The sequence below is a fragment of the Simochromis diagramma genome, unplaced genomic scaffold (assembly GCF_900408965.1).
Source record: "Simochromis diagramma unplaced genomic scaffold, fSimDia1.1 OVJJ01000293.1, whole genome shotgun sequence".
Taxonomy (NCBI): Eukaryota; Metazoa; Chordata; class Actinopteri; order Cichliformes; family Cichlidae; genus Simochromis; species Simochromis diagramma.
In genome coordinates this window covers 24,310,903-24,336,209 of record NW_024386801.1, presented here as the reverse complement: position 1 = coordinate 24,336,209, position 25,307 = coordinate 24,310,903, and the positions used below count along the sequence as shown (strand labels likewise).

General features: G+C 37.9%; 1 protein-coding gene and 1 long non-coding RNA gene across 6 annotated transcripts in view; both read right to left on the bottom strand.

The window, feature by feature from the left end:
- Window positions 1–90: 90 nt before the first annotated feature.
- Window positions 91–14,975, bottom strand: LOC120729382. Its single transcript, XR_005694924.1, has 3 exons — window positions 14,755–14,975; window positions 5,713–5,715; window positions 91–101 (listed from the first exon to the last, which is right to left on the bottom strand). It is a non-coding gene; the product is annotated as an uncharacterized LOC120729382 (long non-coding RNA).
- Window positions 14,976–22,482: 7,507 nt separating this feature from the next.
- Window positions 22,483–25,307, bottom strand: part of ckap5 (cytoskeleton associated protein 5) — a 45,038-nt gene continuing 42,213 nt past the window's right edge. For all 5 annotated transcript variants that reach the window (XM_040026707.1, XM_040026709.1, XM_040026710.1 and 2 more), the window contains one exon: window positions 22,483–24,722. In XM_040026707.1, the coding sequence (XP_039882641.1) occupies window positions 24,462–24,722 (261 nt within the window). In that variant the 3' untranslated portion in view covers window positions 22,483–24,461. The remainder of the gene's footprint in view (window positions 24,723–25,307) is intronic.

Here is a 25,307-nt window from a genome sequence, read left to right as displayed (position 1 = left end):
AAAAATGTTACCTTTTTCGGACTAGATTGTTAGAGAATATTAGCTAATTTTACCTTTCTGAGCTGAATGTCTGCTGGTGTATGTTAGCTGCAAGCCAGGAGCTCATGTACCATCTCAGTTTCCTATTCTGGTCCAATAATCATGGTTGTTTGTTTACAGTACAGGAGCGCTATAGAGAGCAAATCAAAAGCATGTTACCGTCAATGGCCGACAGCAGACTATATTCAGTTAGAACATTGTTATAAAGTGATTATAAATCAACTTTTTGTTGGGTTGTAAATTCTGTTTCACCATTACATTTACATTTTGGTGACAGCTTTAATTAAAGTAAAATGGACTGTGTTTATATTGTTAAGAGACAGAAAAAATATCCTCTCATCTGCTTTGGTACAAATTGTTCTTTAACTTAGTTTGGAAAAAACAACATAATTAACATGATTGAGCCTTTTTAAAGCCTCTTGCAGCTTTTGCATTTAGAATTATGATCCGAATGCACTGTTGTGCCAAACACGTTTTTCCAAGAAACACTCTATAAACTCTCCTTGCTTTTGTTTTTCTTTTATTTATCTATTTATGTATTAATTTATATTATTATTATTTACATTGATGCATATGGAAAATAACAATGTCAGAGCTGAAAAAAGACAGAAAGAAAAAAGAAAGTGGATGAAAAAAGAAGAAATACCATAAGAAAAAAAGCACAACGGGTCACCAACCTCTGAACCTGTGAGAAAAAACATAAAATAAACAAACAGCACCTGGAAGAGAAAAAATGCAAATAAACAAATCAGCAGTCTTGTTGTGTTTTGTGTGTGTGTGTGTGTGTCATGAAATGTACTTGATAATGAGGTTAACAACCTCTGTCAGTTAACAACATCTGTCTACTGTGGTTGTACACTGTGACTTGATAAGCCGACAGGGCTACAACATCTGCACATAGCAACAATGAAATCCTAAGGCAAACAATTCAGTTCAGTTTTATTTATATACATTGTTGCATCAAGATACTTTATATTGCAAGGTAAGGTAAGGATGAAGAGGGGACAAAGACATGCTGTGGAAGACAAGAAAACACTGTCTCTCCATCTCGTTCCTCTGCTATCCTAGTTTGTGTGTGTGCATGTGTGTCTGTGTGTGCTAGTTTTTGTGCAGTGGTGGAACTTTTTGAAATTTTTGTTACATACACCTGCTGGCAATCACACACCTGCCTGTAATGACCCTGTCAAGAGCCATTATTTAAGGGAGTGGCTGAGCAGCAGACAAATTGGATTATGGAATGATTTACAAATTGTAAATACCAACTGAGCTGCACTATTTTGGAGAAGAATCACTGGCACTCGGGAGTAGGGACTGAATCAATTTTTAAGTATAGATGCATTTTGTCATAAAGGTCAGAATCTCAGTTTAAAGCTCACAAAACTATTTCAACAACCGCCAAAGAGCTAAAACAGCAAATGAGAGCAGGTAAACAGATTTCACAAAAAGCTCCTTAGACTACCAGGACGACTGAGAACCTTCACAGACATAAAATAAACATCTTACTATAAAATCCTCACTTACTATTGTCCAGCCCCATGAATTTCTATCAACCAGAAGACAGTGTACAAATATTCTTGGCATATTGAATTCATACAATAAAATCAAAACTTGACCAAAGCACTTAGCTCATGTTACTGACAAATATGAGAAATTCTTGCCTCAGTGTCTCCATCACACTTGTGACACAGGGCACGCTCACTGAATGCTCATTAGTTGTAGATTGGTCATGGGAGCTCAGACCAGCACATCACTGTGCTAACAGTCTTTCACATTATAAAAGCTTTCATTCTTCTATTCACAGCCCATTTTGCACTAATCATATTGGAGTCTCAACATTCTACAGCCCTTCAGCAGGAGGCTTAACACACCTGGTAGGTTGTTTAGAGGGGTGCTTGTAAATGCCTGAGATTAAAAGGGGTGCAAACACAAGCCAAGCTCTACTGGGGAAATGAGGAGGGGGAACAACTTTGCTGTCAAACTGAGTTTAGATTTAGTTTTTTTCAGTGGAATTAGGAACGTGACCCAGTGTTTACATCATTGCATTGGACAGTGTTTCTTCAGAACCAAAGCAAACCAGACTAGCGTACTGAGAGCACCGCTGCATTGTAGGTAGGTAATGTGTACATGTACTAAACACCTGCTTCAGTGTAATTAACATCATATCAAAGAAACAGTTAAAATAGCTGAGTTCATTTTTTTTCCTGAATTTTTCCATGAATGTGGGAATATTAATGTTGGGCATCTCCAAGGGTGTTGCTGTCATTTCAGAATTAAATTGGTGAAAATAATATGTTCTCCCTGTACCTGTGTGGATTTCCTCTGGGTGCCCAGACTTCTTCCCACGGTCCAAAAACACGCAGTTAGTGGGTTTAGGTTAATTGGCAAGTCTAAACTATGTATGGCTGTAAATGTGAAAGGTTTTCTGTCTCTGTTTTAGTCCCATTTACCTATTTTTCTCAATTTTGGAACAAACTGGAACAAACTAAATTTCTATTCAATTTTTGTCTATTTCTCTATCATGACATGAATTTTATTTCATTTTTTTTCCTATTTTCTATATCTCTATTTTTTTCTCTCAATATTTAGACACTTATTCTGTTTTTCTTTGTTTTTGAGCTCCTAAAGCATTGTCTGTTTGTGTATAACAGTTACTACCAAAGACATCCTGGTAAAAAATAATTTGGACATCAGAAATCACAAGTAAACAGTTTAGTATACATTACAGATGAGTGGTGGTCAATTACTTTGATTCTGTGTGGTGAGAAATACAGTATTGTTTATTTGTTAAATCATAAAAAAATTATTTTGCTAAAACTTCAGACACTTTTGCAAGGCTCACAGCCAGAGCACTGTGTCGTGGTTCTGGGTCGCTGCCCCAGCGTTTCTGTGTTTGGACTATTGGGGGGTTTTGATTCTGAGTCTGAGGTCTGAGTTCCAGTTTTGGGTTCTCTGCATAGTTCTAATGTCTTAGTGTTTTATCATTTGTTTTTTGTTGTTTGGCTTTTACTCTGTGCTTAGCATTTAAATTTCAGCCCTCCTTAGTTTTAGCTTTCTGGGTTCTGTTTTTGGTGTTAATTTGATGATATCCACTGTGCTTTCTTGTCAAGTTTTTTGTCTGTTAGCGATTCTGAGTTTAGTTACTTCCTGTTTGGAGGCATGTCCCCGCTCCTGAAATTCAGATAATTTATCTCCAAGTCTTTGGACTGTGGGAGAAAGCTGGAGTACCCAAACATGCAAACTTTGCACTCCACACTGCCCCCGGCCAGACAGCTACTTTAGTCAGTATTTTCAAATAAATATAAATTTAACAAAGCAAATAAACAACTTTGATAAGAGTCATTAGATGATAGTTTCAAGATTGCTTTCCTAGATTGCTTTTGTTGCCTGCTGTGTAAACCAAAAAAGGGATTGCATTTGCCAAAAGGCAATCTTATTCTCACTCTCAAATGCTGCGGTTGTGTGGTGATTACCTGTGTTGCCTCACAGCAAGAAGGCCAACCAGCTGTGGGCTATATGTGTGGACATTGTTGGTTCTCACTGTGCCTGTGTGGGTTTCCTCTGGGTGTTCTGATTTCCTCCCACAGTCCCAAACACATTCATGTTAGATTAAGTGATTCTAAATCGGTCAGAGATGTGAGCTAGATAAAACACTTGAAGTCAGTTGGGTCACGTGACAGTAGTGTATAGCGGTGTATAGAATAAAGCAGTGTATAGTTAAAAATGTGACTGCTCAGGTGACCATGTGTTGCAGAAAATGCTAAATTATCATCAGTTTTTAATCATCTCACAGCCCAAACCTGATTTCCTGCGAAATGTGCCCACTGATTGAACAGAAAGACAAAAATTTTCCACATATACAACAATTCCTGTCTTAGTGCTCTGTGCATATTTTTATAAATGGCTAATAACTTCTCCAGCTGGCTTGGCCCCTTTGAGCAGTTCACAGTGAATCCAGGCCTCTGGACAAGGTGCGTCCTTGTCCAGAGGCCTGGATTAAGCTAGGCTGAGGGGTTGAGTATAGACTTGAGGGCTATGACTCAGAGCTAGCTGCGGAGAAGAGAGCAAGGTCAGTGCTAGGCTTGAAGATGAATGCAGCTAGTCTTATTTCTTAGACATTCTGAATACAAGGACGCCAATGCAGCACTCCGTGGCTAGCAGGTATTGAGGCGGGCCACGCTACATAATTGGATTGAATGCTGGCCATGGTATTTATGTCACTTCTTGTCTTGTCAATCTCATAACAGGCATGGCAATGGCGTGGGGATTTGAATGGAAAGAAAAGAACAAAGCATTATTTAATTCACATTTAATTCTCACTCATACAATTTTAAGAGCTGGTGTTATTTGCATAACAGGGGGAAAAGGACTCTGCCTTTTCAGTAGCTAGGCTAATATATGCATATGCTGAGGGACAAGCGTTCTCACATGGATCAGCACACAGAGAGATTGTGTTGCTCATGTATATTGCTTTTTATCTACAGATTACTACAGATCTAAAGAGCTCTACATTTTTGTTTTTCCACAGTGAACAAACACAAAACTATTTTGCCAAAGAAATTCTGTCTTAATAGAAAAAAAATCCCTTTCAAATATTTAGCAACAGTTATTGAAATCATACAAAAAATAACATTTATAAAGGAAATTAAGATTAAATTTGTTTTGAAGTTTAAAAGACTGAATGAAAACACAAGCACGCTTTTTCTGACATTAATTTTGTAACAAAAGGCCTGAAACAGTTAATATTTACAGTAAAATACTCACATTAAGAACAGATATAAAGCATTTATATGACAAATTTGCAGCAGTATGCAAAGAGTCTTCACAGAAACATTAACCAAGACCCAGAGACACCCATGAGAGACACAGAGATGTCGCTGGGTTAGGGATTCAAAACCACAACAGAAACAATATGAAGGACTCAAAAAAGAAAGACCTAAGAAAAAACTTGCCAGTGTCAGAAAATACACAGTACCTGTTATATTAATCAGGCACACCCCCTCTTTTTTGCTGTATCCCCACCCCTATGAAAAAAATTTGGAGGCACCCCACCAGACACTGCAGATTAGGACTTTAGATTTAGGTAAAGTCAGTGGGTCAGTATATATTTGCGCTTTATATTTAACCCTCTCGAGGCAGGCGTTGCCGATTTGCAACAGTTAAAAACTAACAACCTGATTACCCCACATACATATTTTATGAGTTTTCTTTACCTAGAAGTACCACTGCAGGTCTTGGTTGTGCATTAGCAACAAAAAGTTTAATTTGAGCCTGAGAGGGTTAAGTCTCAAGACAGCAAAGGGCTGCAAGTCGGACTCAAACTCGGGCTGCTACCTTCTGGCCATGTGGCACATGTGTCTCTGCTCACCTGCTGAACTAAACTGGTGACAACATAAATGCTTTAATAGACTTTACATTCATGACAAAAAAACTTCAAACTTTCAAACCACTTTGTTGTTACTCAAAAGAAAGGGAACACATCTGAGATTTCTTCTTTCCATGTATTTAACTTATATTATAAATGCTGATGAACAGGCTGTAAAAAGATGATAAAATGATCATTATCCACAGTGTCACCTGGATCATTCTGATTATTTGAACACTTATTCAAGTAAAAATGACAGACACTACTATTAGCTATATAAAAGAAAGGAAAATCAACAGCTTCAAAACTACAGACTTCCACTGACACCCCAGTTTTAAGCGTCATAGACAGCGTACTTTTTTCTTAGTATGTCTTTTGTCTTTATGAGAAAACATTACACCGTCACATGAGATATTTGATGACACAGAACTTAATCTTTTCAGATGGAGCCTGGGAAAAAAACAAAATAAACTGACTGATTAATTTTGGACTAAACTATGACAAGAGTTGTTGGTTTTTTTTGTTTTTTTTTTAAGTTTAGTTACAGGTTTGTATGTTTTTTATGTTTTCAAACAGAAATCGCACAAAGAGTTTCCTTATCATCAAAAAGAAATCTTTCATTTGTGAAAGGGGGATGTTTTAATAACTTTTGATAAGTGAAAAAATAAAGATTTCATTAAGTCCTTGGTTTCTTTCTGTCATTGGCTCATTATTGCAATAGTGTTCATAGCACCAACAAAACAGGCAGAATTTTTTTGCCCTTCTGTGAAGTGGCACAGATGATTTTACTAAATATATTAAAATTGCATTTTATTTGAAATATTTAGTAAAATCATCTGGGCATATCTCAGGATCTGCCATGTATTAAAATAGTATTTCATTTGAGGGGCAACACAGTGCTTCAACCTAACTACCCCACTGACTCCAAGCTCCTTTATCTCAGCCATATAATGTTTGTGTGCTGTGTTAATGTGTTGTGTTAGAATAATCACCCAGTCGGTTATTCCAACAAACAGATTTTCCTTTGAATTTGTAGGCTTGGATTTTCTTGGAAATAACCTTTACATTTACATCTAAATACAAAGTATTGTTGTGATAATTATAGTAAAACCTTCCAGAAAACAAGTTGAAAATCCAATAAAGTAATTACTTTTGTATTTTGAATACAGGTTACAAAGCAGAAGATCTCTTCTGAGCACTGAAAATCATCTCCTCAAGTCCCCATGGCTCTTTCTAAAATGTCCCATGCCCACCTCTTTCACTCAGAACTAATCCCACCTTTGATTTTAACTTCATGTTTCTCTTTTGATCTGGCCATCTGTCCAAGCCTAGAAGGACTGAGATGGGGCTGATTGAGTGACTACTCAGCTTCCCACCTCTCTCTTTTTGTTCTGTGTTGTTGTTCAGCCCTTCTGCTCCCTACATGTACATGCACATCTTAGCATATGCACAATAACCTCATATTGTGTAGGCATATATATAGCCGCATGTGTGGTTTGATCTGGTGTCCTGGTGTACAAAGGGCAGGGAACAGCTAATCCAGTCATATCCGGCCTAGTCGGAGATCTGCTCACATAATGTGACTGGACTGGAGCTTAAAATGTCTGAGTTTTCAAACATAGAGCACTGACAAATGAATGTGTAATGGACACTGAGAATACAGTTATGTTAAAAAAAATGCATAATTTAATATTTTTAACATTTCAAATATTAAAGTAATATACAATGCCAAATGATGTAAGAAGCTAAGATTTTATGGTAGTTTTATTAATTCAAATATTTTAATTAGTTATAAATAATAAATAAACAACTGCTATTTGGAAGGTTCAATCCCGGCCTCCTCCAACTGAAGTGGCCCAGGTGAAAGACACTGAGCACAAATTACCCAATCAAGTTTTTAAATTAACCTAAGCCCACTAACTAAAAGTATTTTGACTGTGGGAGGGAGCCAGAGTACTGTGGGAGAACATGCAAACTCCACATAGAAAGACCCCCGCCAGATGGTGGAGTCAAAACTCAGGACCTTCTTGCTGTGAGACAACAGTGCTAACCACAGCACCACCGTGCTGCCAAGATTACACTGTCATTTACAAAAAATAATAACAGTTATTAAGTATATTAAGTCTATAATATAGACTGAAAGAACCACGTTTGCTGCAAACAAATCAGCAATGTGTTAGGAAAAGCACTGTATTGCAAGATTTCTATGAATGTGTGTGCAAACATCAAGTGATTTAAAACTGCAAGTGCTGCTAACCTACAGGCTCAGGGAGGAGCGGCCATCTGCTGCGATTGGTTGGGGTGAGAGAAGGAAGACAGGATAAAGACATGATGTGGAAGAGAGACAGAGGTTAATAACAGATACGATTCAATGCAGAGAGGTCTGTTAATACATAGTGATTGAAAAAGGTGACTGAAAAGGAAAAGGAAAAACTCCAGTCCCCCAGCAGCCTACGTCTATTGCAGCATAACTAAGGGAGGATTCAGGGTCACCTTATCCAGCCCTAACTATATGCTTTAGCAAAAAGTAATCTTAAAAGTAGAGATAGTGTCTGTCTCCTGAATCCAAACTGGAAGCTGGTTCCACAGAAGAGGGGCCTGAAAACTGAAGGCTCTCCCTCCCATTCTACTTTTAAATACTCTAGGAACAACAAGTAGGCCTGCAGTGTGAGAGCGAAGTGCTCTAATAGGGTGATATGGTACTACAAGGTCATTAAGATAAGATGGGGCCTGATTATTTAAGACCTTCTATGTGAGGAGCAGGATTTTGAATTCAGTTCTGGATTTAACAGGAAGCCAATGAAGGGAAGCCAAAACAGGAGAAATATGCTCTCTCTTTCTAGTCCCTGTCAGGACTCTTGCTGCAGCATTTTGGATCAACTGAAGGCTTTTCAGGGAGTTTTTGGACATCCGGATATTAATGAATTTCAGGAGTCCAGCCTAGAAGTAATAAATGCACGAACTAGTTTTTCAGCGTCGCTCTGAGACAGGATATTTCTAATTTTAAAGATATTGCACAAATGGAAGAAAACAGTTTTACATATTTGTTTAATATGTGCACTGAAGGACATGTCTTGGTCAAAAATGAAGGTTCCTCACAGTGTTACTGAAGGCCAAGGTAATGCCATCCAGAGTAAGAATCTGGTTAGATACCATATTTCTAAGATTTTTTTGAACACAGTGAGGTTTGTCATATAAAATGTACGTTGAGTTGGTTCCTGGGAAAAAACAAGGTTAAAATTACTAACCAATTACAGTTTTTCTGTATTGCTAAAACAATTTGTGAAACATCCACCCATTTTCTCAAAACCTTAAACACGAATACAAAAATCTTAATGTACATTCAGAAAACCCCAGACTTTTCTTAAAATCAAACTATCAAATGCAAAGCACCACATCATCATGTCTTTGCACAAATGACACTCAGGACCTGTTCCCTGACCTGAAGGCACGAGTAACAAAGCCTTTCATCCACCAGAAAAATCCTTAACGTGCAGGCAGCAAGCCAAGGGGATACCAGGATACCGACCCCGTCCCCAACAGGTTTATTGCCTAATTACTTGGTGTAATATGAATGGCCATAAGGGAGGTTTTTATCAGTAGGAAAAGCTGTAAAACTTATGAAAATAAACCTATGAATGTGCTTGTGTGTGGTGATCAGCAGTTTAAACAAGTTAAGAATTATAAATGGCTTCAAGCGCACATTCAGGTCTGTGAGACTCATTTAGACACACTGAGCCATGCCTCTGTGCTACATGCACACATTTCTGCATCTCTGCCATTCAAGGACACTTTGCATATAGTTTATGTAATATTCAGTACAGAACTGTAACTTTACTCTTTTTCAAGAAAGCAATTTTTAATTCAGTGTTTTTATATGAGCCTTATTTTTAATGGATTTCCTACTACTAGAGAGAACACACATTAGGTTTAAGGCCTGGACTAGTTTGAAATCTTTTGTCACCCACAATGGAAAATGACTGAAAATAAAAATAGGAATCACTTTATTCTGCTCCTAATTTTTAAATCCTGCACTCAGCTTTGCAAACTCCAATATCACTGAAATGCAGTTATGGCCTGGACCACTACACTTGCTGTCTTGGAATGTCTGATTCCAGTCAGTCTTTGCATGTGATTGGCTGCATGGTGTACCAATCAAAATAAAGTCCCACTCCTGCCCTGCAGGCTGGATGTTTGACACTCCTGCTCTAGACCCAGGCTTGCTCTTGATGGTCTCCCTTACTCAATTTTTCACCAGGGTGAAGGTATCTGTTGATAATAGTGTGGACTCTGGGTCCTGTTGTTAAATGAAAAGAACAAATTACACTTCTATGAAAACTTCTGCTGTTGTGTTTGAAACCTGTTGTTTTATTTAAAGTTTCCATATTACCAGGCAAGAGAGTGCTTCGTAAGTGTAATGGATCTTCAGTTTAAAATCATCCGCAGTCTTGTGTTAAAATCTCAATGGACAACATTTCATTTCCAGATTAATGATATTTAAATTAGTGCTGTCAGCGTTAATCTCGTTAAAATGACATTAATGCCATAACCGCATTAACGCGGCAGATCTCCGTCAGCGAGTTAGCATGCCATGTCAACTCGTTAACGCGGTTAGGTCATTAACGGGTTAGCGTCGTGCTAACTCGCTAATGGAGAGTTGCCGCGTTAATGTGGTTATGGCATTAATGTCATTTTAACGAGATTAAAGCTGACAGCACATATTTAAAGTAACTTTGGATTTTTCAAGGACTCTGTGTCTCACCCCTTGTTCTCTCATTCTGCCTCGCGTCCCTCACTCTCTCCTCCCTCTGTTCCCTGGCTGGGATTCATTATTCTGCGTCTCAGTGTCTGTGTGTTCCCCATGTTTCCTGTTTTACTTTGATAGTCTGCTGTCTGGTGTGCAGTATGTTCAATTTTGCTTCCACCTGTCTCATCTGTTAGATTGTTGCCGGCTGTGTTCCCCAGGTGTTTCTTCTTTGCCCTCATTCCCTCTCATATTTACTGTCTGCGTCTCTGTCCTATGATCTCTCTCATTCTCCGACTGTGTGTTCTGCCTGTTATTTTACTTTCTTTCACATTGGTCTTTGTATTATTACATCCAGCATCTTGATGCATGCTCAATCATCCAGGTAAGTAAATCCCAAAAAGTTGGTTCTGTTCTGCAATGACAGCTTACAGGAAAAGGGAAAGACAGTCTCTGAATAGAGGAGAGCGCCTAAGGGTACACTTTTCGCCATCTTACAATGCTGTGATTGCAGCATTTTCCCAACTCTCTGTGAATGGTACTCATGGCCATCGATCAGTGGTCTTTGATCAGTGAGCTTTGATCAATCGTTGTTGATCAATGGTCATGACGATTTACATATTAATGATCAAGGAACTGACCTCACAGCCCATTGTTCCTTCAGTGGGCTGGTTTCAGTCACTATGAAAATGTACTGTTTATAAGATTGGGCAAACCTGCAGTCAGCTGAGACTGAAGAAGTCACTTGGGTGATGATGAAACATTTCTCCCACTGAAAACGCTACGTCCAGATGAACAGAATCAACTTTTTTGAGTTAAGTTCTGCCTATGAGTCTACGTTCTGGGTCCTCCAATCCTGCCCACTTCATACGGTACATAACACTCAAGTCACTACTATGCAGACTCTGGCTCCAAAAGTGCAACATGGTAGCCCACACAAATGGAAAATTTTAATATTGTAAAAAAAAAATTAAAATTGTAATAGGAAGAACTGGAGTTACGCCGTCACTCTTTTATATTGTCATTTGCTCATTCTTGAGGCAATGTACAAGTTAGCATGTCCTATAAAAGGACAGACAGGAATATTATACAGGTCTCTACTTTAAAAATAAAAAGTCTTTACTGCCATCTCAATCCATCCTAGAAAAAAAGAGGCATTTTAAAATAGAAGAAAATGAATATTTTAAGGTGCTTTTTTGCTCTGTCCTCTCAACACGCTCCCACTCTGCAGCTGCTCGCCTGACACAAACCCCTTATGGCCTTTTAACCAAGAGTTAATTAGTCTTTTCTTTATCAATGAATGGGTTAATTGATTAATGAGAAATGGTAATGGATTTATCTGTAAACAGCCTCTCATTTGCTTTCAGCATGCTCTTCTCTTGTTGAGGTTTCCCAACACGTTAAACTTCAAGCTAAACAAAGACGAGGGTTGTGTAGAATTTCTTGGCCCATTCTAATTAAAACTCAAGAATCCGTTTCTTTTTATTATTATTCATCTCACATCTCACTTCATTGATATTAGCCCTCTTTCACGGATTACACTCCTTCACTTGAGCCACTTTTCCCTTCATCTGTTATGCTCAGTGGCAGATGGAGTGACCTTATCCCACATTCAGAGCTCCCTTATGTCCTGACTGCTCTCAGAATAAGAGGTATTAAACACAACAAGAGAGAAAGATAGGGCTCTAATTTCAATCCCCTCCTCCTCTGCATTTTTACATCATTATGGTATTAGCTGTGAGTGAGTGACAGAGACACCAATAAAAGGACAGAAGAATGAATGTGGGACTTCAAAGTGCAGCAGCAGAGGCAGAACTCGAGAGGAATAATCGGTCAGCTCAGCGTGGCTTAGCAAGGATTCCACAACTTATAGGAAAAACTTCAAACTAAAGAGGCGACGTGAACAGAAAGGAAACATGAAATGAGATGGAGTTTTCACTGCAGTTGTTTAAATATTGTTGACTAAAATGAATTACTTTGAAACTGACACTTTTAAGGTATAAATAATGAAAGAAAAAAATACTAATATTATAATATAATATACAGGGAGTGCAGAATTATTAGGCAAGTTGTATTTTTGAGGAATAATTTTATTATTGAACAACAACCATGTTTTCAATGAACCCAAAAAACTCATTAATATCAAAGCTGAATGTTTTTGGAAGTAGTTTTTAGTTTGTTTTTAGTTTTAGCTATTTTAGGGGGATATCTGTGTGTGCAGGTGACTATTACTGTGCACAATTATTAGGCAACTTGACAAAAAACAAATATATACCCATTTCAATTATTTATTTTTACCAGTGAAACCAATATAACATCTCCACATTCACAAATATACATTTCTGACATTCAAAAACAAAACAAAAACAAATCAGCGACCAATATATCCACCTTTCTTTGCAAGGACACTCAAAAGCCTGCCATCCATGGATTCTGTCAGTGTTTTGATCTGTTCACCATCAACATTGCGTGCAGCAGCAACCACAGCCTCCCAGACACTGTTCAGAGAGGTGTACTGTTTTCCCTCCTTGTAAATCTCACATTTGATGATGGACCACAGGTTCTCAATGGGGTTCAGATCAGGTGAACAAGGTGGCCATGTCATTAGTTTTTCTTCTTTTATACCCTTTCTTGCCAGCCACGCTGTGGAGTACTTGGACGCGTGTGATGGAGCATTGTCCTGCATGAAAATCATGTTTTTCTTGAAGGATGCAGACTTCGTCCTGTACCACTGCTTGAAGAAGGTGTCTTCCAGAAACTGGCAGTAGGACTGGGAGTTAAGCTTGACTCCATCCTCAACCCGAAAAGGCCCCACAAGCTCATCTTTGATGATACCAGCCCAAACCAGTACTCCACCTCCACCTTGCTGGCGTCTGAGTCGGACTGGAGCTCTCTGCCCTTTACCAATCCAGCCACGGGCCCATCCATCTGGCCCATCAAGACTCACTCTCATTTCATCAGTCCATAAAACCTTAGAAAAATCAGTCTCGAGATATTTCTTGGCCCAGTCTTGACGTTTCAGCTTGTGTGTCTTGTTCAGTGGTGGTCGTCTTTCAGCCTTTCTTACCTTGGCCATGTCTCTGAGTATTGCACACCTTGTGCTTTTGGGCACTCCAGTGATGTTGCAGCTCTGAAATATGGCCAAACTGGTGGCAAGTGGCATCTTGGCAGCTGCACGCTTGACTTTTCTCAGTTCATGGGCAGTTATTTTGCTCCTTGGTTTTTCCACACGCTTCTTGCGACCCTGTTGACTATTTTGAATGAAACGCTTGATTGTTCGATGATCACGCTTCAGAAGCTTTGCAATTTTGAGACTGCTGCATCCCTCTGCAAGATATCTCACTATTTTTGACTTTTCTGAGCCTGTCAAGTCCTTCTTTTGACCCATTTTGCCAAAGGAAAGGACGTTGCCAAATAATTATGCACACCTGATATAGGGTGTTGATGTCATTAGACCACACCCCTTCTCATTACAGAGATGCACATCACCTAATATGCTTAATTGGTAGTAGGCTTTCGAGCCTATACAGCTTGGAGTAAGACAACATGCATGAAGAGGATGATGTGGACAAAATACTCATTTGCCTAATAATTCTGCACTCCCTGTAGTATTTTTGTGTGCATTATTTATACCTGTATTTTTGGGTCTGTTAGAGGAGTTTCTTAGGACATTAGTTAGATGGGGAGAAGAGAAACGGTAACAAGTAGCCAGTTAAAACAGATATGGGCTAATATGAGAGAAATATGGTCTCTTTTTCTAGTCCCTGTCAGTACTGTAACTACAGAATTCTGGATCAACTGAAGTCTTTTTAAGGAACTTGTAGAACAGCCTGAAAAACAATGAAGGGCAGTAGTCTGGGTTTGGTGTAATTAACTAGTTTTTCAGACAGGATGTTTCTCATTTTAGAGATATTGTGCAAATGCAAGAAAGCAGTCCTACATTTTTATTTAATATTGAATATTGAAGGGCATATTCTGATCAGAAATAACTCAAAGATTCCTGACAGTCTTACTGGAGAGCAAAGTAATGCCATCTAGAGTAAGTATCTGGCTTGATTTTACGATAACCTCAGTTTTGTCTGACTTTAAAGGCAGAAAATGAGAGATCATCCAGCTTTTTAACTCTTTAACCCCCTAGGACCTGGCGTCTACATATGTGGACATCAAATTTTGGGTTTTCTAAACCACAATACTAAATTTTGCTCTACCATGGCCTGATATCCTCTTCTCAGAAACTACATCAGGTAAAAAGATTTGTTTTTACATTCATCAGGTCCCAATCACCCCAAATAGCAAAGAGAAATTAAAAATGAATGCCATGAAAGAGTTCAGGTCTTAGGAGGTTAAGACATGCCTGTAATTTAACTGTAGTTTAATTGGTGTTCATTGTTTAGTCTCATATATAAATAAAGCTGGGTATCATCTGTATATGAAAATGTATCCAGTCTTTTCTAATAAACTTGATGCATGCTCAATCATCATAAGTAAATCCCAAAAAGTTGATTCTGTTCATCTGGACGTAGCGTTTTCAGTGGGAGAAATGTTTCATTACTCATCCAAGTGACTTCTTCAGTCTCAGCTGGCTGCAGGTTTCCTCAACATTATAAACAGGTCAACTGCTGCCTAAGTGAAAACCCTTAGTGATCCCGTATGTGTTAGGAGTATCAGAACAGTTGAGACACATTTTTTCTAAGCACCGCATCTCTGTGGCCTTCAAACCCCAAAACACGCTGCGTCAAAAATTGGTCCCTCCTGAGGATCGGGTCCCCGATTCCCCTGCAGTTTGAATCACTACATATACTTCTTATATTCCAGACAACATTTTTTCCGATGGAGCCCACTCCCAGTCTGGCATTATTTATGTACTTTATATACAGTATATACAAGTGCAGTTCAGCCTCCATAGAAAACTGAGACTATAAAATATATGTTATGATATGTGATATGATATATGATATTTTGTCAAGTTAAAAAGTTGTCTTGTGAACATATATAACATTTATCCTGAGTTTAAACAGAGTGAATCAAATTGTAATAAGATATTTAACAAAACTCTTCTCCAACTGTGTGGAGAACAGATGATGAAGTCAAACTGGAGCTGGTTATGTAGGAGGGGCCTCTATCCATTTTTCTCTCTGTTTCTTAGGAAAATAGCACTTATGACTATGGAAAAAGAATGGGATAATTGAGAGAGGTAATAGAAGAAAGAGGGGATACAGCTTTTGATTGTGAAGTGAATGATGTGAATAATAATTTGAGGTGAAAGGAATTAATTGGGCATAAGCCCAAGTAGAGGAGGGTGGAGGGTTTTTCATGATCGTCACTCTATTTCAGGGATTAAAGAGGGTGGGAAGGCATGACACAAACATGCACTTATCAATATTATAGTCATATAGAAACAATCACATGCACTGACAAGTGATACACGTATTTTAAATTAAAGCGATCGCAGGTATGAAATAACACATTTGGGGTCATTAACTGTAATTTATGCAAAATATATTGTAAATGCTCTTCAAAGACTTAGATGTGGTTGGTTAGGGTCTACCTTACAATAAAAAGTGCCTTGAGGCACCTGTTGTTGTGATTTGGCGCTGTATAAATAAAATAAAATTGAATTGAACTGAATTGAGTTCTCTTGCTCTCCAAGAAGCACAATTAGAAAGACATTTAAACATGAAAAATCTCCAAGTTAGGAGATATGTTGACTCCATCAGCTTCATTACCTGTGTAATCCAATACCCACCTCCTGTTTTTGACCAGCCACAGCTTTCAGCTGCAGCCTCGCCACTGCTGCTTCCAGCGCAAGCTGTCCAAACCCCGCAAAGTATTTACCAGAAAGTTGGAAAAGGTTTTTGAAGGTTTAACTCAATGTGTTGTGGTGATTAGACAGCAGTATTGCACTTATGCCACTGACAGCTCAAGGATAGCCTTCATGGAGTTGTTACAGGATTACACACTGAGGTGGGTACATTTTGGCGAGGCATGCCAACAGGTGTTATAATAAAATTTTCCTTGTATAATAACAGTATTATTTCAAAAACAATATTTGGAATGTGCACTTTCATACTATGAACATTTTCCAAATTACAGGTCACTGAAGGGTTGAAATTTCTTTTGTGTTTTTTAAACCATCTTATTTTTTCAAACATTTGGAGCTCTCATGTCTTCTGAGGTATAGGTGCTAGCCACATGAAATTATTAAGAACAGAAAAACCCCAAATAGGATCACAAAGAATCATTTTTGTTTGCCCGTTGTTACCCTACTATTACCCCTTTGTTACCGAGGCGTAAAAGAAAGTGCTACCATGAATACTTTTGGCTATATAGTGTACAAAAACAAACCTTACATTATGCCAACATATCAGCATAAATTCTTATTCTCAAAAGGAAAGCATAAACTTTTTTGTCTTGGGTTATTTAACCTTTTATTGCCACAAAACCGATTAGTAGCATAAATTAAAATCTGCTTACTAACAGTAAAGTGATTATTGAATTTAGACAGTAATGCATCACATTGCTGCTTTTCAAACAAATGCAAGTTGATTTGTGTGTTATGTTTGTGCATCATGTTCATAACATAATATTTAGGGCAGATTGCCAGATTTCCATCAATTTATCTGCTGGCAGATTTAATATAATTATTTGTTTTAATCATGAAATAGTGTCTCAAAGGCTAAATTAAAAAGACTACTTTTTCAGAAGCAATTTTCAAAGCTGGATTAAAGCCAGTAAACAGTTAAGCCAGTGTCCTGCACAGTGTTATCCCTATGGCAATTTTATTTCTGCATTTTTCTTACGTGTTTGTTTGTTTGTTTGTTTGTTTGTTTGTTTGTTTCTAAATAGCAACTATAGATGATAATATATAATATAAAGTGTACACAAAGCTCATTATTTTCTAGGTGATCAGAAAATACTAAGGGGTCCCTCTTGTGGTACTGGGTGATATTTGCTTCAGCTTCACTGTTGCTGGATGGCTGCTCAATGAAAACACAATTCCAAATTAATGGTCATGTTTCTGTTTTTCTGCCTCAACCATCACAATTTGATGAGCCATATTTGGGGGTAGCTTGGCCATCTAGTTTGTAAAATTGATAAGACTTATGTGTCTTGCTAGGATAGAGAAGAGAATCTATTAGAGTTGTTCATAATAGTTTAAGTGTTCACACATAGTTAGATTGTAAACCAACATGCAGCAACACATAGTTGCTGTTTTGCTTGTGTGTGTTTATGGGAGTTATACATCTTTGCATTTTCTTTTTATTTGCTTTCTACACAGCAATCCAACTTTTTTGGAAACTAGGTTGCAAAATACGGCACAAAGGTGTTACAGAGGGAGCAAACTGCAGACAACGGACACAGAAACACACTCGCCCAATAGTTTTCAGCTCATTAGGAAAAGAGTAGCATGTCTAATCAGGTTTTGTATGGATGTTCCAGGGTTATTATGATTTACCTTGAGTGGTTATTCATCACATAGAAAGTGAGGAAAGAGGAAGATGATATTGGAAGGATGGATGACCGTCCACCACAACAGTGTCATTCATGTTGCATTTGCAGCATGTAGAAGAAGAAAAAAAAAACTCAGTAAATTACAGGCAGACAGATTAATATTACCATGGCAAATTATACTCGATGGTTAAGATAAAGCCATTTTAACCATCATAAATGGAAAAACTGATATATGGAGTATATTTGATATATATAGGCCACCCCTAATGCAAACGCCACACAGAAAGGCCCTGGCAAGATGGCACTAAACACACTAAACATTCCCTAAATTGAAAAATCTGGCTCCAGACCGAGGGAATATGACAGAACATTTTGTTGCCTTTAGCTTTTTATATTCCCCAAATTAGAATTATGATTTGCCTTATTGTGAGACACGTAGATATAAATATATAATAACTATTGTCAAAACAGTTATCAGTTGTTAGGCTTAGCAAAGCCTAACTAAAGGCAGATGAAAAACACGTCACCAAGTTATGCTTGTTAATTAAAGTTGGTCACCAACTAAAACAAGGCATCATGAGGAGCACAATTACCAGTTTTCAGAGTGGCTTTCACTAGCTTTCAGACTTAATGGTAATTTATAAATACAAATAAGCAGGTGTTTTGTTGTTTTAATATTAATAAAAACATCTTCCATCCTCCCCCTGAAAGAGCTCGTTACTTTTTCCATGTGTTTATGTGTACACAAACACCAGAACAAACATAAATGGTGACACTGCTCTGTGTCTATCACATAAGTAAAAAGAAAAATCATTAGTAAATTAACTTTACAAGACTTTAATATATAGTTATTCAAGCCAATTCAATTCACTTTAGTTCAATTCAGTTTAATTTATATAGCGCCAAATCACAACAGCAGTTGCCACATGGCCCTTTAGACTGTACCTACAACAATAAAAGGAAAACAGAGAAACCCCAACAATCAGATGACCCCTCGTATGAGCAACAGTAACAGTAAGAAACCTCTGGAAGAACCAGGCTGAGGGAGGGGCGGCCATCTGCTGCATAAAATAATTATAAAAAATATTATTTAAAACAAATGGTACATTAACATTTAATTAAACTTCAGTAAATATTGTTTTTCTTTCTGTTAACAACAATAAAATGATAAAATGTATATAAATTATTGCTGATATTATTTTTTATATTTATATGATTATTTAATTATATATATTAAAAATATATATATTATTATTATTATTATATTATTTTGTGTGAAGGATTTTGAGTGGTCAGTAAGGCTAAAAAGTTATCATCATTTTACTAAACTACATTTAATTTAGCTATGAATGTATTTTATTTAACAATGGTTGTTATTAAGCCTTCTAATGGACTGGCAGAATGCACCTGCCTTATGCTCTACGACCATTGTTGAAATGAAAGTATTTGCTTTATATTAACTAAAATGCCATATAACCATATAGTGTAGTATTAAGTTGACACGGCCCTGGGAAAAAAAAGGCATTAGACCATGTGTCCTTGGGGGGTAGAATGCTGTAGACCAGGGGTAGGCAACTCCAGGCCTCGAGTGCTGGTGTCCTGCAAGTTTTAGATGTGTCCTTGATCCAACGCAGCTGATTCAAATGGCTAAATTTTCTCCTCAACATGTCATGAAGTTCTCCAGAGGCCTGGTAATGAACTAATTGGCTGTTGTGGATAATGACTGCTGTGGATAGTGACTGAAAAGTGTAAGAGTAATTATCCTTAGGCGTGATTGATCCACTTACTTTCATCTCAACAATTTCATCTCAACACCATAGATAGACTCCAGTCCCGGGATGACCCTGAACTGGATAACTGATTAATTTCAAATCAGTTCACTTCAATTAGGATTTATTTGTATAGTACCAATTCACAACAGCAATTTCCTCAAAGCACTTTATATGTTAAGGTAAAGACTCTAGAATATTAGAGACAAAACCCCAAAAATTAGAGATACAAGCACAAAACTCAAACTATGAGAGAAGAAAAAAATGGCATATAATAGTAGAGCACTGCTTGATTGGAGGCTCTAGATATTAGAGACAAAACCCCAAAAATTAGAGATACAAGCACAAAACTCAAACTATGAGAGTAGTAGTCAGAATTTCAGTCGTGCCAGTGAAGTTGGAAACAGTACTCCCTGAGGACTGTAGTCTCATTCAGCAGGATAATGCAAGCTGACGCACAAGTTCCTTCAAAACTTTCATCATCTGGTCTCTGATGTCTCCACATCTCTATGAAGCCAAGAATTATTCCTTGTACTTACTAAAAATGTTGTCAAATTTCTGAACTTGGAGGTAAAACACCATCAGTGTGGGTTTTGTTGAAAAAACATGGCAGTAAAAATAGCTTGCTGCTTCCTGCTCTGGTTATCAACCGGATCATCCCTTCTAAGACTTTCCCAGTAGGCCTCAGTGTGTTGCTTCCCTTTGTTCCATCTTGAAGTAGTGCCATTAATCTTTTGCAATAACACTTGAGAGCTTTTATTTTTCTATGCAAGCTACGGTTGTATTTGTCTTTTCAAGTGCTTGAAGAAGACATTCACCACGTCAAACAATATAGCTCCACTACAAATCAAACCTTCTTCACAATGCCATTCTTTTGATGTTAAATTTCAGCTGCTTGGAGTCTTTGGGAAGCCTTTGGTACATCTGATTAGGAGATTAGAAAAAACCCTGAAAATTGGTCTGAGAAATATAAGAAAAGCAGCTTTGTGAGGTGTTTACAGATTTCAATTGTGGTTGCTAAGAGAGGGCAGGGTGTGTGGTCGAGCTCCTCAAGTGCTACTTTACAGCCTCGCTCACATGTTTGGCAGGATTGGAGCTCTGATCTGCTCACATCAGTGTACCAACAAAGTCTTTTCCTTGGAGCCACATTTTGGAGCTGCCAGGTACCTGAATCAGAAATATAAACAAATCTTTATAAACAAAAAGTTTTAACTAATGCAAAACTTCTATTAAGCCTTACATTTTATTGCTATATTCCTGCTGTAGCTCACCAGCAGGAATACTGGAAACAAAGAAATTATGTTAACACCGCATACTGCAAACATAGCAGCTATTCTCTTAGTGATGAACTTAGTTTGAGGTAAAATATTTAATAGTTTTCAGAAAAATGACTATGTGTATAAAATGGATCACTTAGTACATAGTACATTAATACATAGATCTTTTAAAATAGAAGAAATTATTGACCTGTTGTGATAAGACCAATCACTGTAGAAAACATGGACGACCTAACAGCTCTCCCAAAATGAAGCAAAACCGTTTCTGTCGCCCCCAGGTGTCTGGCTGCAGTATAGGTCATAAACCCTGACTCCTCCATGTTAGTGAATGGGACTGGGGTCGCTAAAACAAGTTCTTTACAAATAATTTTTTTTGCAAATATGCTTTCTCCCATTATTAGTACTCATCATGCTGATTTGTGTTCAAGGGGTCTCCTTTCTCATAAGTTTGATTGTAATTACTACCATAATGCTGTAAAACCGGGGTGCAACCTCATCATAACAGCTTTGACTGGCAACTGCAGACCGCCGTCCACATTTGAAAATTTACGCAATAATTTGCCCACCTACATCACTATGTACGGCTCATTGTGGGTTCGCTTTTCATGATGTCTTTAGGTGCACCTCGTAAATTCTGCAATTTATACTCCCAAAGACACAAGGTTGTTTAATTTTCCTTTGTGGGGATAAGAAAAATACTGTATATCTGTAATCACTTTGTTGTTCTTGTTGATGCCAGGTTTCATATAATTCAGTGCTAAAATCACACTCATACAAATAATACACACAAAATACCAACTGGTAAATGGTTATATTTACACATTTCAAAGAATATAACAACCAAGTTGTTATCAACTGTCATCAAATATCAACCCTATGGTTGTTCAAGCTGTCTTTGGGTGGATCATTGATCATTTTCAAGTTTTATGGTTGCAACATTTTGACATTACATCCTAGAAATCACAAGAACTCCCACATTCACTGCTAAATCAGCACATACTTAAAAATTCATTTAAAAAAATGAATTTACTGGTTTCATGCAAACACCACCATATTCTTCTTAAAAATGTTTTTGTGTACATCTGTGATCATTTTCACATGATATGGCTGCAGAAGTGTGAAATTATTACATACAGAAATCAAAGCGTCATCCCATTCCGTGTAGGCAGGGGAAAAAATAAAAAAAAAAAAAAAAAAAAAAATTCCAGCACTGCCACTGGATACTTTTGGGATTATTTTACATCATGTTTCACATCTTATTGAGGGGCAAGTTAAAAGGTCAAAGGTCTCTCTCTCTCACTCACTTTCAGTGCTGCCAAATTTGGATTTAATTCCTCATTACACTTGTTTTGTCCTGCTGTGTGTCTGTGTGCAGATCCTGGAATGTCTCAATCTTTGTGTTGACTGTCAGGTCTACTTTATTTATAGCTTATGTTTACATTTCAGGTCTCCAAAAAAAGAAGTGAAGTTCATCATTGTAAAATCAGTTATTTGGTGGTCACTATATATCATATAGTACTTTAACCATTTTCCCCTCCCAAAGGGAGGGTATTAATATTTTATAGACCAAATAATAATGAATTTTGGAAAAACCCAAAAGAACCATTGATGAGTCTTTTCACTCCTACAAATACAGAAGCTCTAAAACAACAAATTTTCTCCTTTAAGGGCAGAAAAAAAAAAAAAATATTCCACAACATATTATACAAGCATGGCTAAGGAATTACATACAAAAACAGATGCTGAGTAAGTATTTAATATTAACTACGGAACAGATGACTTAACAGCCTTAGTTATCTTCATTGGCCGAGGGCTGGAAATAAGAGATGTAATAAGCAGTTTAATTGATGTAAACTTTATTTACAGAATAACATAAAAATCACAGGCTCATGCCATGCTCCTACAGCCTACAAACACAGAGTGCTTCCTTCTGCTGAACAACAGTTTGGACAACGCACTTTACAGTGGCAACCACGTTCACCCTGCAGTCTGGCTTCATGGCTGCGGTTTGTTAAGTGAAGGTTAATGGAGAGTTTTACATACATTATTTACAGCTGAGTGTAAACCCACAGCACAGCGCAACACAACTGCACACATGTAAGAAAAATTCTCAGCGGTCACTTCCTTCCTTCAACAAAATAAGCCTTTTTTGTTTTTTTAAACTGCACCATTAATTGTACACCAGCTCCAACCCATTTCAGGGGAAAAAACAGTAGCTTCTAGACTCTGAAGCAAGACTACAAAAACAGATGAAGTTACTAAAACAATGGATCTGATTCATTTAGTTTACAAAACCACTAATAAGTGGACTGGAGGAGTCTACTTTAGAGATCCAGACAAAAGGAGACCATTATGAGATCAGCCCGTCCTTCAGTGCAAGCTGATGAGAGTTTGAAACATTTTCCCACTGTTTTCTGATGGGTCAACCACTGCAAACACTAAAATGAGAAAATAACCTGCAGATTAATAGAGAACATCTAGTAGTTAAAACCCTATACCGAAGTGTGGACCAGCCAATGTTTTTGGTTACACTTTTGCTCTTCCTGTGATAACAAAGCTCAAGAAAAAGCCACAAAACAAACCAGATACTTTCTGAAAGCCCATCATCTGAATATCTGGTTAAAGAAGATGCAGATAATCCATCAGAATCTGAATAAATGCAACTCAACTTACAATATTTTCAAGTCTGAAATTGACACAAAAAAAAAAACAAAAACAAAAACAACTTTAGACACGTTAATTAAAGTAGGTGCTGGAGTTTTACAGTGTCACTTAGAGATGCCAACCATGGGCCAGAGGACAGAAAGCCTTTATTATTATTACTTTGACTTCATGCAGCTATACAGTTGTAATTTAGTTAATGACCGTTAATGTGAAACAATGGTTTTAAGTACATTAATTTTTTGAAGGTTATCCTTTCAGCTGAATATAACATTAATTCCTATTTATAATTAATATGACCTGGACTCATTACTGAAGCTAAACTCTTGAGCAGTGCAGCAGTGAGTCAGCCTGTACCAGCAAATTTCACTCTCCCAGTAATGACATCTCCTATTCAGAGGTGGAGAATGAAACCTGACAACTGGATTCACATCAGAATATAAAGTGTTACTAAGGCAGAAAAGGGGAAAAACTAAAGGCTTTTGCAAATAAAATTTAAGAGCATCTTCTCAGATTTCCTGCTGAGGTAAATTTAATTCAGTGTGTTGAACACATTCTTTAAAATCATACTGAACTGATGCAAAGCTGAAATCACAGAAACTATGTATGACCAATAGGGGGCACTCACCTCATGTCACACACCTCATTTTGGGCGTCTACCTGAATATTGCTACTGTTGTGTCCTTGACATTTTCCCCTGCAGCCAACAGAAGTGTTGAACTGTTCAATATATACAAAACAAAAAAAAAACGAGCAGACAAGTGGCTGAGGAAGCTTCATAATACAGAGTGTACATAGAGGGCAAAGACAGAACAAAGTACATGATCCTAATTCTCTAACAACTACAACACCACCGGTGCCCCTCCTCTCATATTGCTGAGGGGCTTCAGCTTTTCACTCTGATGAACAATAACTCACATTCTGATAACAGTAGCTGAAAACACCTGTATGGTTTCTACAGGGTGCGTTTTATTTCTAACAACATACAGGCACAGTGGGTGGAGTCAGGTTCAAATCTGAGGCGGGGTCCTGTGTCCTTCTCTTTCCCTCCGGCAGAACATCAATATAAAGACAGCATGAGTTAAAAAGGTGGATGGTCCATTTCTTACTAGAGGACTCCACAAGGTTAATGGATGAGATGATGTGGTGCTCCTGCTTCACTGCCGTTTACTCTTTATCCTCTCTAGGCGTTTCTTCAGGTCATCCAGGTTGGCAGCTGGTGAAGCTGAGCGGGTGTTGGTGTGTGTCGGGGAGTGAACGTTGTGCTCCTGCATGTACAGCTCCCGCGACTCTTTCAGCTGTGACAGCTTGCTTTGCAGCATGTCGGTGGATGATGCCACTGACGGCTTTGAGGACAGCAGGGAGGAGATGGTGGGTCGCTGCTGAGCCTCATCCTCACTTCCCCCAACACTCTGTTGCTGGTGGAGGGAGAGAGAGGGCGAAAAGACACGTTAGCTTCGGCTGCATACCACTACTAACAAACACTCATCCTGGAATTAGGGCTGTGTGATATGACCAAAATCTCATATCCCGATTTAAGACATCTATCGTCCGGTAACGATATAAATCGCAAAAATGTGGCATTTTCTGTAAATTCTGTGAATCTCGGGCAGCTCGACTTGCGTGAAGTGTTTCCTGCTGCACGTTGTATAGCTGGAGTCGAGTGTTTTAACCGATGCATGAAACGATACATTTTTAGACAAGTTGTTATGGCCGCAGTTTTCTTTGTGAGTATTTATTACACGGCGTGCTGCGGGGAAAAGCCTGTTCTAACGTTTGAGTCTAAGGTTTATTTTTTAGCACCTGGCGGCTCTTTTTTTAATTCTCATCCGTAAACAGTCTGCATGCTCTTTCACGTGATTCAGTTTATTTTGAAAAGTCTCAACAGGATCTTGAGCTTTATTGTGAAAGGTTTATGTGGAAAATAAACAAGTGGACAAGCCATTGTTTTATCGTTGTTGCTAATGACAACGCATAAAAACAGGCGCTTGTCCGTCTGCACT